This window comes from Colletotrichum jinshuiense, chromosome 5 (genome assembly GCF_051148585.1).
Source record: "Colletotrichum jinshuiense chromosome 5, complete sequence".
NCBI lineage: Eukaryota > Fungi > Ascomycota > Sordariomycetes > Glomerellales > Glomerellaceae > Colletotrichum > Colletotrichum jinshuiense.
This window is the reverse complement of record NC_139312.1, coordinates 3,034,073-3,046,626: the sequence shown is the minus strand read 5'-3', so window position 1 is coordinate 3,046,626 and position 12,554 is coordinate 3,034,073. Positions and strand designations below refer to the sequence as shown.

Genomic DNA, 12,554 nt, shown 5'->3' with positions numbered 1-12,554 from the left:
AATGACATGTTCTTGAGGAAATGTCTTGAGCGAAAAAAACAGAAAGGATTCTAATAGATACCAAAAACGGGCTTCGTATAAACCGTCAAAGAGACCCTGGATCGCCAGACATCAGAAACGCTATGCAGTGTATATCTATGGGCCGTATTGTTCAGCCATGGTATAAAAAAATTCCAGCAGCATGACAAACCCTGCCGTATTACGAGGTTTCAACGAGCTCAGCGCCAGCAAAATATCCCTTATTCTCAATGACACCGCGATCTTTCACAAAAGCAGTGTACTTGACCACCCACTGCGGTGTGAGGTCGCCTTCCAGACCCTCCTCGCCTTCGAGGGGGTCGGCGAGGACGCCAGCGCCCTGCAGACCGTGGCCGAGAAGTTCGCGGAGGGTGCCACCAGGCAGAATGTCGGTGCAGTCGGTGTGAACGAGCAGCTCAACGCCCTCCGTCTTGGCCAGCTTAATGAGCGGGGGTGGCACGCTGCAGCAGTCCTTGATGTTGATCTGGTCGACGGCCGGACGAATGTCGACCTTCTTGATAAATTTGGCCAGCTTCTCCGTGCCGAACTCGGAGATGCCAAGGGCCTTCACCTCGCCCTGGCGGTACAACTCCTCGAGTACCGTCCACGTCGCTGCCTCGTCGTCGATGTTGCCCTGGGAGGCATTGCGCTTGTCAGCCTCCCAGTCGCAGTCGCCCTCAAAGGACATACCGGGGAAGGATGCGATAAGCAAGTCTACTGTCGTCAGGCCCAGCTCCTTGCGCACGAGGTCCAGGGCTTCCTGAACATAGCGGGCGCGGTCTTGTGCGGGTGCGTTGGGGAGGAAGAAGAGCTTCACAGTGATATCGTAGTTGTCCGGCTCCTCCTGCAGGCCAGAGTAGGACCAATCTATACGCGGGATGTAGAGTGCGTCGTTCTCGCGGGCGGTCCACACGTCGATGCGGGGCCGGCCGGAGCCGTGGGAGAAGCCATTCGAATGGCCGTTCAGAGTCCCATTTCCGTTTGGTTCGATCGGCGATGAGTCTTCAACGGGTGAGTAGTCCTGCTGAGCAGCGAGGAAGTTGCTTCGCAGCGAGTTGGTGAGTTCGAGGTTTGATCTGTATGCACCCGGTTTGCGGATTATGGAGGGGCCTCCCGAGACAATGTTTCTGTGCAAGGCGGGGGATCACCAATCAGCTTCAGTGCGCAAAACAAATCTTTTAGGGAAGAAGTGGGAAGTGCGACAAACCCCGTGGAGAGAATGAGTTTCGTCATGACGGGTGACTGTAGTGGTTGAAAATGCGTTTGAAGAAATAGAAACTCTGAGATCAGATCTGGCAGCCGGCCGATCGAACGAGGTTGCGTTGCGAAGGGTCCTTATTGCGCAATGCTGACGAGGTTGTCCCCGTCTTCTTTAGCACTTTTTGGGGACCTGTTATTTTTTTTTATCTTTTGTTTAGAGTTTGGAGGGGTGATTAACAATCCAAATCAGGGCCCGCGGCGATAACGATAGGTACGGTCCGTTCGGGATCACAAGTGAGACGGGGCAATTAATAATGACTGGCGTACGGCATGCGAGAGTCGGCTCATGTATGGGGGCTAAATCGGAGGTGGAGGTTGCAGGAAGAAGATAGGAGCCGTGATATGCAGTGGTAGGCCGGGAGCGGGTTCTAGAAGACAAAATAGGATTCCGAGGTGGAGGGGTTTGTTGTTGGTCAAGGTGAACAAGGAAAAGAGAAGATAAAGAGGCCGACGTGGCGCGGAAGACTGGACTGGACCCTTTTCAAGACTGACAGAGAGACCTTGGACTCGGGAGGCGTCTCGGTGACAAAATGGATGGCTTGAATCAAGACCAAAAAAATCATGGGCTTTCCGAGTCTCCCCCTTCCTCCATCAAACATCCCACCTTCCACCCCTCCTTCCGCTGCAAACTCGGCAGGAGCGCGACTCCGAGGGGAAGGTCAGTGGTGCGCATGGTGGGGTTTAGCGCATCGCGTCAGCGGCCTGGTGTGATTTGTACTCTGTATGCGCTTTCCGCACCATGTGCCCCCACTGGCTGTGGCCTATGAGGTGCCGTGGCCGGCATGAATCACTGTTGTCTCTGCTTGACTCAGCCCCACCACCACCGCTACGCCACCAACCATCTGAGGCACACAAAGCCATCGGGCACTTCTCTATGACGGCACCTGTACAAGCTTTGTTTTGCAGGCTTGATCTCAGGGGCCTGTCCGCTAAAGGATGTCAATTCGGACAGTCATGTAGTGCGCCACAACACTGCTGCAACCTGTCCAAGCACCTCCGAGGCACCCACCCCAGCACTGCGTGCCCACTGGCAACAAGTGCCTGGCTCCTAATGCTAAGCTGACTGCCATACTGTCCATGCCTGAGGACACCAAAGCCTCAAAGTGCCGCCCCTGTCAAACCAGACACCACTTTACAGCTGTCAGCCTGGTGCTTCCCTAAGTATCAAGGGGAAAAGGGACAGACAACACCAACCAGTCCAGTTCGTCGCCAACCATAGTCCATAGCTCGGTCTGCTCTGCTTGACCACCGCAACAGAAGCACCGCACCGCACCGCGTCGGTTTGGGATCCACACAACATCCATCTGGCCCAACTCTCCGTCTCTCCTCCAGTCCACCTTGCGTGGTGATGTGAAAGCATCATCATGGCCATCCAGTACGCCCCCTCATTCGTGGTCCTCGCCGGTGCTTCTCAGCAAGACAGCTAAAACATGATGCAGCTACCTCATTCTTCTTTCCCGCCAGGGCAAAGTGGTACGCACGCATAACCATCCAAGAAAACCCCTCGCTGTACACCTCGCTGACAATATCTTTCCACTGTAGCGCCTTGCAAAATGGTTTACCACTCTGTCGCCAAGAGAAAAGGCCAAGATTGTCAAGGACGTCTCCCAGCTAGTCCTCGCCCGTAGAACCCGCATGTGCAACTTCCTCGAGTACAAGGGTTAGTCGCCATCGAGGCTTATCCGCCTCCTAGCCTAGCACCGCCTGACGTTTTCGCCGCAGATTCCAAGATCGTTTACCGCCGATATGCCTCGCTGTTCTTCATTGCCGGAGCTGCGTCGGACGACAACGAGCTGATTACCCTCGAGATCATCCACCGCTATGTCGAGCAGATGGATAAATACTACGGCAACGTGTGCGAGCTCGACATCATATTCTCGTTCACTAAAGCGTACTACATTCTGGACGAGCTACTGTTGGCTGGAGAATTGCAGGAGAGCAGCAAGAAGAATGTGCTGCGGTGCATATCTCAGCAGGATTCGCTTGAGGACATGGAGGTACGTTGGCTTGATGCGCGACTCTCCTTGATCTACATGCCCGCCTTCAAGACGACAAACTGCAGCTGCAGTATTGGCGGAGTCTCACGGCTGACAAATTTCCTTACCGCCTTCAGGTCGAGGACGAGGTTACAAAGATCATGTAACTTTCGTTCAGGGGGTTCTTACCCGTTAGATGGCGACGCGATTCCCGAAAAACGAGTCTCGAAACCAATCTACGAAATCTACACACAAACACATGTCGCACTGGTCTTACAAGGGTGCATGGCGTTGACGAGTCTTTGGCTAATGGGCGCTTGCCATTTTACGCAGGAAACGGAAGAGGTTACGTCGTCGCTCAAAGAACTCGGCATCATCTAAAAAAAATCCAGGTCGGCCAGTGATGGTTGTCAGATGCACGGCATGCCGGGGAGGTGGCCGATACGCGACAAAGAGGATACGCGGCGATGTTGCGGTTATGGACGGAGTGGCCCAATTGGCCTTTTGTGTGCATAGATCTTGGAAGGTGGAAAACCATCCTCTCCTACATCAAGAGAAGAAACATAAAGTGGTGCGGGTTGCGCAGTTGCATTCACGAGTTCCATAGAGCGGAATCTTTCCCAGAGATGGCGTTGAAGCCAACCACGGGGCCCAGGTTGACGACGGTACTCGTGAAGCACTGCACTCCAGGAAAGCCGTGACAATTGACTAATAGACGAGTATTACGACACGAAAAGACGCCGTGCTCCATGTTGCAGAGACAGTATGAAGTCATGTTGCGATACGGGCTTGGAATAGCCCGCTCGTGGCCTATTGACGCCATCTCATTCGCCTGGAGATTACCGGCTGCGCCCCCATTTTACGCCGTGGATTCGACATAGTCAACAGGTGGTCCCAACAAGCAGGGAACGGACAGGGACTGGACCCCGACTCGCAAGCGGTGCCCCGCGAATCCGGTGCCAAGGACGACGCAGACAGTCGCAACGCAACCCGGCAGCCAGCCAGCAGGACCAAGATACGCTTTGTCACAGACTCCTCGTCGGCCCCATCCACTATCGGTTTCCTATCTTGGGACTGGACACCCTTGACATTTGCCTTACGGCACCGTTTAGACCTAGCGGAGACCTTGTCAGACGGTACGGGGAAGGGCGGGCCAGCAGCAGCCAGCAGCCAGCAGCCAGCAGCCAGCAGCCAGCCAGCAGGCCACGGACCACGGACCAGGGACCACGCAGCCTAGGAAAGGCGTCACCCTCAGACCAGACTTGCCGAGCTGCGACAGCACCGCTGCCAACACCCTCCTGCTCGCTCCCGCTGCTTCGCTTTAAACTCCTTCGTCACCCCATTCCTTACCCCTCGCCTTTCCCGTCTTCTTGTCGTTGCCCGACATCCAAACACTCCCCATCAGAACATCCGTTATTTAGTAATGTCTGTCGGTCAGATCACCTGCTAGGCGCACCGCGTCTAGTCTCCGTTCATCCATCCGAACTGATCTACAGGGTCGAGTCACTCCTTGCCTTATCTAGAGCAGGCAGGCTCCGGCTTCATCGAAACAGACAACAATCTCCGCATCAATTCATCCATTATTTCTCGCGACGCATCATTTGCGCCCTATTGCATCCTTGGCTTCACTTACAACACATCCGATTCCAATACACCGCCTTTCCGATAACCGCTGTCACCCCTATCCCAATCTGGCGCGAGTTCCAACTCCCGTGACATCATTCGACACGTCGACACCCCGGAATCTGACGGCTCCATCACAACCCGATCGCAGCGCGATACCGGCGATAAGCCCATCACAGCCCCCAGATCAACAGCCAAGGCTCTCGTGATTTGGACATTCACACTGCGTCAGCAAACGAATGCCTTCTCTCCTCAACCTCACCGCATCTCGTTCACCAAAGCCCGGTCTCGACCATCCAAGATGAAGGTGCGCATATCTGCTGCAACGGCAGCCAGCACTGCGTCGCACCTGGCCGCGGCATTTGCTAACCCGTCTCACAGTACCTACCACTCCAAGATTTTGACGCCGTTACTGGTGCTCTCAACTTCAACACTCCCGATTGCAATGTCACCGGCGGGTGCGACCTCTACACAACAAAGTCGACCGGCTCCGACAAGAAGCTCTACAAGAACATAGACAAGGACTTGAGCTCACAACATGCTGCGCTGCTCAAGTTGGGCGCTAGCCTGTCACCTCCAGACCGCGAAGCCATGCTGGCGACATCTCCCAACATGCAAATGTTCTCGCATTCCAGCGCGTTTGGCCCTCTCTCGGAACTCGCAAGTCGTCGCACGTTCGCTTATCTAATTGCGACACTGAACGCGAGTCATCAACACTACGACTTCTCTCACGTTTTGCGGCCAGGCGATTTCAAAAAGGAGAGAAACCTGCGACGGGTAATGGGAAACCTCGATTCAATCCTGCAAAATGTCAGACCGCATGTCGAGGCCCGACCTGTCGAGCAGGCCACATCTTCGGAGACCAAGCCGGTGTGGGGCCCGCATTGCTGGTCCAAGATTGACAAAGAAATGCGCCTAAACGAGTGCACCATTTTCAGTTACAACCCAGATGTCGACCCTTTTGAAGAGGACGAGTCTGCAATCTGGGCAGCTCATTACTTCTTCTTCAACCGCGCCCTGAAGCGAGTTGCATACCTCTACGTGCGCGTTGTCCCTGTCGTCTCTTCTCAGTCACCGCGACTGCAACCGGCGCTTCCCGGATCTGTGAAGCGGACACGGGGCACCCATTTTGATGCATTGGGTGCGAATAAGCGGGCCAAATACTGGCTTGGCGATCGCGACGCTGAGCTCGTCGCTCCTTACGAAGATGATGAAGAACAAAGCGATGGCTTCCTTTGGAATCGAGGCGCAGACGGCGACTTGGTTCCCTTCTCCGACGATGATTACACCGAAGAGCGCTTCTTCTACGATGAAGAGGACAACGATGACACCGATTCCGACCGGAAGAGCCCGGTTCGGCGCATGAGCGAAGACATCGTGGCCCACATGGAGATCTGAGAGGACCACTCCACACTGGCGCATGACTTGGTCACGCTTCCCCGTTTCATCAACGTGAGCGCCAATGGGTCTCTTGTTTCTCTGATTTTATCGGGGGCATCATGACGCAAACGGGGCCTACTGATTCAACACCTCTTATCAGAGCTTGCAGGGATAGCTCTTCTACAACCGCTGGGTCACGATAACACCACAATTGCGGAGTTATCGTGACTTGCAAACGACATGGCACCCTTCAACGGCCAGCTGTCAACCAGTTCTGTTCTCTTTTCAATTTCAAGTTGCTCTTAGTCTTACTGATTATCACTTCGTAGTTCACTTTCTCTTTCCTTCTCACTTCCCTGTCATTCGACTTGTACGCTGGCGACTACTTTTGCCTCTAGTTTTTGGGGTTCTTTCCTTTCTGTCTGTTGAATTGATGGCGGTGATACCCTAGTGCTCTCTCGCCAGGTGGCGCTGGCTGGGAAACGGAAACAAGGAGGGGTTTTTTTAGGGTAGGTGCATGTGAATATCGGTCCTGGATGGCAAACGGGATTGAAAGGGGGTTGTTGACACAAGAACAAAATCGGGAGTTTCTTGGGTCTCGGTCACAACGGTCGGTGGGAGCGGCCGGTCGGACTCGACACCGCTGGAGTTTGGGTACATGCTACGGGAAGGTTGTGATGTTCTGGGTTCTTCAGTTTCCTGGTCTGTACGCAGTGACGAATGAGTAAACCTGGTACCCTTCGGCCTGTATGAATGATGTCTATGATGCTCGAGTAGTACCCTCTACAACCAACAAAATCTCACACACAAACCATGATGTCAAACATTCTCTGAACTCGTTCGTTCGCCCACTTCTGCAACCTACGAGGCTCTTCCAAAGACATGGCCGGAGACTTTTGCACGACACACAATGCGAGGGGAAAGGGCTCCCGGCGCGGTCGTCGGATGATCCGGGTCGCGTCCCACCCTATCTATTCCTGTCCTCGCCTCCCCCTCCTCTCCGTTGTAGAACTCCCACCCGGTTTCCCCACCCCCCCCCTCGGTTGGAGGGAACTGGGCGCGCCCTCCCTGCCTCGTCCTCTCTCTTTCCGGCACCATACCCTCTACAGCTCCACGAGATGCCGATGTTCCCCCGCCTAAACCGAGTGCGGAGGTCGTCGAGCGGGGTCGGACGTGGAGGGCAGGAAGGGCGCGGGGGCGCGGGCGAGGGGGGGGGGAGAGTTGGCCGACCCTCGGGATCTGTTTGAAGGGTAAACCTAAAAACCAAAATTCCGGTCACTGGTCCCGCGTCGACGTACTCGCTAGACGGGCGAGCGAGCCCTTCGTGAAGACTACCATGGCAAGTCATAAGTAGATTACCATAGTGTGTCGAAACGTGGAGGGGCAGGCTAGAAGCACGCGGTAGTGAGCAACCGTGAGAAGCAAAAGCAAAAGTGCAAACGATGAAGCGAATAGTCATCGTGTTCGACATTAAGGTGTGTATGTATGTCCGAACTATCTGGTAGGTTCTTCCATCCCTTCTTCCTATTTCGCCTTCCATTCCCAACCAAACCATTCCATTTCGTTCCCGTTCCGTCCCGTCTCGTGTGATGGGGACTATGTGCGTCCGGATATCTCGTGTATCCCCGGGACGCCGCGTATACGACAACGAACGGCCAAATGCCCAGCTTCTTGTTCCTCAGCTTCAATCGATTTCCTCTTCTCCCTTGAGCAATGGCTCAGCAGCAAAGCCCTCAGACCTACGACACTCACTCTCCCCCTAAATCGACCTGAAGCGTCGAGGCCACCCTCAAAATCAAGAACCAAATACACGGTTTGCCCACGTCCACTTCTCGCTCACAAGGATACCAACCCAGCCCGTTTTCGTTCCCAAGAAAAAATAAAGCTGCCCTATGCCGCAAGCTCGACAAGAAGCACTGCATCAGCATCTCCAAAACTGAGCAAGATCATTACGAATACAGTAAACAAAAGGGAACACACAAAGTCCAGGCCAGACCACAAAACACCCTTACGCCGACTTTTGTACGTCGCTTCCAAACGAAAGAAAGGAAAAAGGGGGGGCTCCTATGCCAACAATGTAGTAGTAATGCATCTCAAAACAAAGAATGTCTGCGTTCCGCTGGAAATTTATTAACCATCAATTATGTCCCCTTCTCTGAAAAGGGCTGTTCTGACGACGGAACGGGCACGTTTCCTTTTCCGTTCGGCAATATTGCGTCTCCCTTCTCATTCAACTCTGGAGCTGCTGAGCCGTTGGCAGCCTTTGGCTTTTCCGGAGTAGCGCGCTCTGGTGTGGTTCTTCTGGTTAAGCTCGTGGTCTCGGGCTCTTCTGGGATTGTCGCGAATTTCTTCAGGACCTGCTTCAACGCAGGCCGTCGAATAGGTTTACTAAGAAACTCATCCATGCCGCTCTCCATGCACTCTTTGACATTGCTCTCCTCTGAGAACGCCGTCAAGGCGACGATGGGAGCCTTGTAGCCCATCTTGCGAATAAGCTTCGTGGACTGTAGACCATCGAGATTTGGCATCTGGATGTCCATAAAGATGACGTCGAACCCTTGGTTTTTGTCCATATTTGCCTTGACCAGGTCGTAAGCCTCTTGGCCGTCCTTGGCTATGGTAACGTCATAGACGTCCTCGAGCTTCAACATTTTGCTGACAACCTCAATGTTGGTAGAATTGTCATCCGCAACGAGCACTCGCAGCTTCCCCTCTTGATTGTCCTTGGTAGCCATTGCCCGATCAATCGCCGCCATCTGGTCCCTCGTGCTTCGCTTGGCTTTCGGCGCGGGGTTAGACGCGAAGAACGGTTGGCTGAGGCCGACCAGTCTTGGTTGTTGATCGAGAATAGTTTTCGCTGTGGTTTCGCTTGCAGGCTTGATGTGCTGTTTGACGGGTGTCCCGCCAGAGTTGCGTTTTATATTCTGGGCGTTCTCAATTGTGTCGATAGCATCAACACTTGGTGGTCGAGACTTGACACTGCTGGAGGCGGTGCTCGAGGCCCTGCACCATGTTCTCGTCAGTACTGTCATCATAATCCATATGCCATCATTGGGACGTACCTGTCCTTGACGTATTTCAAGGGTATTTGCATGGTGAACGTCGTGCCGACTCCGACGGTGCTCTTCAACGATATAGAACCGCCCATGAGGGATGCCAGTTGATGACAGATGCTCAAGCCCAAACCTGTGCCGCCAAACTTCTTGCTCAAGCCTAGGTCGCCCTGGACAAAGGGTTCAAAAACCTTCTGTTGCATGTGTTCTGCAATACCCGGGCCAGTGTCCTCCACCTCGAACTCGAAAAGGTAGGCCTTTGCGCCGGGAGGCGGCGGGGTGGGTGATCGCTCTCGGATGTGTACATGTGTTGAGGACTTGGGCTCCATCGGGTTGATGGACAAGGCAGTGCCTTTGACAGCCTCGGAGGTCGACCCTCCTCTCGAGCTTACAGATTGTGTCGAGCTGGAACCAACTCTATGCCGGCTTCTGCCATGTCGTCTTGAATCCTTGGAAAATGACGAGGACCGGCTGCCATCGTTCATTGCCGACGACGATTCGGCCTCTCCGATGCACTTGATGCGGACGTCTACTCTGCCACCTGCCGGCGTGAACTTCACACTATTACTCACCAGGTTAATGATGACCTGGAGGATGCGGTGTTGGTCGCCCCAGAGGCACATATCCTTCAGTCTACCGGTACCGTGTGGGCCAAGGGCGGGTAGTCTCATATCTGTGCTGTGTCTCTCCGGGCTGGTGCTTAGTTCGATCGCGTCGGAACCGAGGAAGTTGACGGTTAGGGTAATCCTGCCTTCTCTGACCTGCTTGTCAAAGATGGTCAGAATCTGCGACCTGATATCGGCCAGGCGGAACTCCTTCTCCTCCAGGTTGAGTTGCTGGCCAATTTGGTTCTTGGAAAAGCTTAGAAGGTCCTCGAGAAGGTGTAGCAGCAAGTCGCCTGAGAATTGTTAGTCTGAAATTTATACAGGCGCTGGAACAGGACCTACCCGACTTGTAAAGCGTCTTGAGGGACTGCTTGATCCTGAGAATATCGTTCTCTTCCATACAAACTGCGCACATTCCAAGAATACCATTCAGCGGCGTCTTGAGCTCGTGAGAAATGTTCGCGATGAAGAGGGTCTTGCTTTCGTTGGCAGCCTCAGCAGCCTTCTTGCTGATCTCAAGCTCCCTTGTACGTTCGAGAACCTTCTGATCCAATGAAAGATACTGCTTGCAAAGCTCGTCGCTCATGTCATTAAAGGTCTCCGTCAGCTCGGTGAGTTCGTCAGTGATGAAGTGCTTCCGATCAGCAACCTTGCCGGGGATTTTGAAGATGCGGCGGGTCGAATCGCGGTCGTGGTCCGAAGGCGGCTTCTCCTTGGGTTTATACCCAACCAGCTTGTATATGCTTGCGATTAAGCTGTCCTTCCTTGACCGCTGTGACCGGGCAGAGATTCCGCCGGAGCCAGGGGTTCCGGCGTCGTCGAAATCAGAATAGTCTCCATCTTCGTAGCCCGGTGGCTGAATAGATTTCTCTGTTGCCGTCTTGAGTCGCCTTATGGGCATCACGCTAAGGTGCGCACAAGGGAAGATTAGTATTATTATGAGGCCTGCGGTGCCGAATACGCAGCCAAGGATGATATTTCGCAAGGTGTCGATAGGCGCATCAGCCTCTGACTTGGCCTGTTCCACAACGACAGTCCAGTTAACGAGGGCGGTATTGGTTCTCGCAAACCCCACGGCAACCGGGATACCCTGTTCATTCCGTGTCGAAAGCATAGAACTCGAGTTGTTTGGAGCGACGAATCTTTTTGTGAAGGAGTCAAACACCGCCGGGTAGTCCTGCATAGGAAAAGGGTCGTCATCATTGCTGCTCGCCCAGCTTCGTTTCTGGTGCCGATCGGCTTGCCCGGACAGCGGATTAGGTGGAAGAATAAATTTGACCGGCACCTTTGCTGCCGTATCTCTGTCTGGCAAGAACGTAGCATTGCTAACTGGGTTCGAGGAGGCAAACCTATTCGACTGCTCGGTTGGACCGACGAGAAGTACCAGACCGGTGTCTCCCAGCCCTTCACGGGAGCGGCGAACGTTGATGAGTGAGTTTGCTGTGGCGACGAGTGTCATATAACCAAGGATGAATTCCTGCTGTTGGTTGAACCGGATAGGCACGGTTATCGACATGAGGGCGGCTGTATCGTTTAGTATCAGAGGGCCAAGTAGCAAGCCGCCGTTCGTCGTAATGCGAACTCCCGGAAAGGCATTGGCAGCGTAGGCCCGGGTGTTATTCCTGTACTGATTTTGGCGGCCAAGATCCTCGTAGGTGATATTCGGATAAAGGGCAGGCGGGTACCCCTCGGGGGTGTCGGAAAGGTAGGCTGTCGAGCCGTCGGAGCGAGTATATGGCAGAGCAATATCGGGGATTTTGTCTCCCGTAACGTTCAGCAGGCCGAAGGCGTTCCCGGTGATGTTTCTCGAGTAAACTCTCCCCTGTAGCAAGCCGGTGAGACCCCCGACACTCAGGGCACTGTTAAGATCATTCCGTGCCTGGACCCAATTGTCGTCCGTCTCGTTCCCATCGTAGAAGCTGAATAAGGAGTCCTGAATCAGGATCCGGGAGGAAATAGTGATGATGCTGGTTTGGATGAGTTCGAGCTCGGCGGAAATGCGCGAAGCTTTGAGCGAGGCAGTGAGGGCGAGTTCGCGTCCTTCGACTTGAGTGACAAACTGATTGACGTAAATCCAGACGGGGACGGACAGAACCATCAAGCCAACGAGAACAGCGACTACGACAAGGAAGGCAAGCTGTTCCCGAATGGCGACCCTAACGCCCATGGTGAACAGACTATAACGAGGAGTCTGGTAGTGTGCGGATGTTATTCATCGTCCAGAATGGGGTTTCCTCCAGGTTCCCAATGCGATGGCTCCGTGGTGATGTTGTCGCGATAGGGATGCTGACGAGAGTTTGAATGCTTGGCACGCGGTTGCCCGAGAGCGACGGCGGCGGCGTCGTGAAATATCGGCCAGTCCCAAAAAGTCCCGTTCTTCTCCCCTGTGTGTTAGCAGATCAGGGCAGGGAAATGCTGTCGTCTGGTAAAGCGAAATGGCTGTCGAAAGGGAGCCAAGGTGCGCCGGTAGTCGAAATGAGTGTGGATAGAAGGAACAGCAAGGCCGTTTGATGGTGGACGAGGAATTGTCTTGGTGTGTCGGTTGAAGCGGAGGGTGAATGGGTGGAATGGGATGGGCTGAGAGGCAAGCAGAAAGAAGATGACCGCTCAGGGTGGAGTCGCGGGAGGAGCTAGGATGG

At 54.1% G+C, this 12,554-nt stretch overlaps 4 protein-coding genes across 4 annotated transcripts; 2 read left to right on the top strand and 2 right to left on the bottom strand.

Annotated features, from left to right (window-relative positions):
- Window positions 1–199: 199 nt before the first annotated feature.
- Window positions 200–1,251, bottom strand: EsH8_V_000751 (uncharacterized protein; the record flags this gene model as incomplete). The annotated part of the gene is made up of 2 exons (XM_083273267.1): window positions 200–1,145; window positions 1,226–1,251. The coding sequence occupies 2 exons, from the start codon at window positions 1,249–1,251 to the stop codon at window positions 200–202; spliced, it is 972 nt and encodes a 323-aa protein (XP_083125982.1).
- A 1,391-nt stretch (window positions 1,252–2,642) lies between these two features.
- Window positions 2,643–3,421, top strand: EsH8_V_000750 (clathrin adaptor complex small chain-domain-containing protein; the record flags this gene model as incomplete). The annotated part of the gene is made up of 5 exons (XM_083273266.1): window positions 2,643–2,653; window positions 2,718–2,751; window positions 2,821–2,938; window positions 3,001–3,275; window positions 3,392–3,421. The coding sequence occupies 5 exons, from the start codon at window positions 2,643–2,645 to the stop codon at window positions 3,419–3,421; spliced, it is 468 nt and encodes a 155-aa protein (XP_083125981.1).
- Window positions 3,422–5,178: 1,757 nt separating this feature from the next.
- EsH8_V_000749 (RNA polymerase III-inhibiting protein MAF1) lies at window positions 5,179–6,275 on the top strand (the record flags this gene model as incomplete). The annotated part of the gene is made up of 2 exons (XM_083273265.1): window positions 5,179–5,184; window positions 5,259–6,275. 2 exons carry the CDS (start codon window positions 5,179–5,181, stop codon window positions 6,273–6,275), a joined length of 1,023 nt encoding a protein of 340 aa, XP_083125980.1.
- Window positions 6,276–8,398: 2,123 nt separating this feature from the next.
- Window positions 8,399–12,082, bottom strand: EsH8_V_000748 (uncharacterized protein; the record flags this gene model as incomplete). Its single annotated transcript, XM_083273264.1, has 3 exons — window positions 8,399–9,260; window positions 9,320–10,208; window positions 10,258–12,082. 3 exons carry the CDS (start codon window positions 12,080–12,082, stop codon window positions 8,399–8,401), a joined length of 3,576 nt encoding a protein of 1,191 aa, XP_083125979.1.
- Window positions 12,083–12,554: the final 472 nt, after the last annotated feature.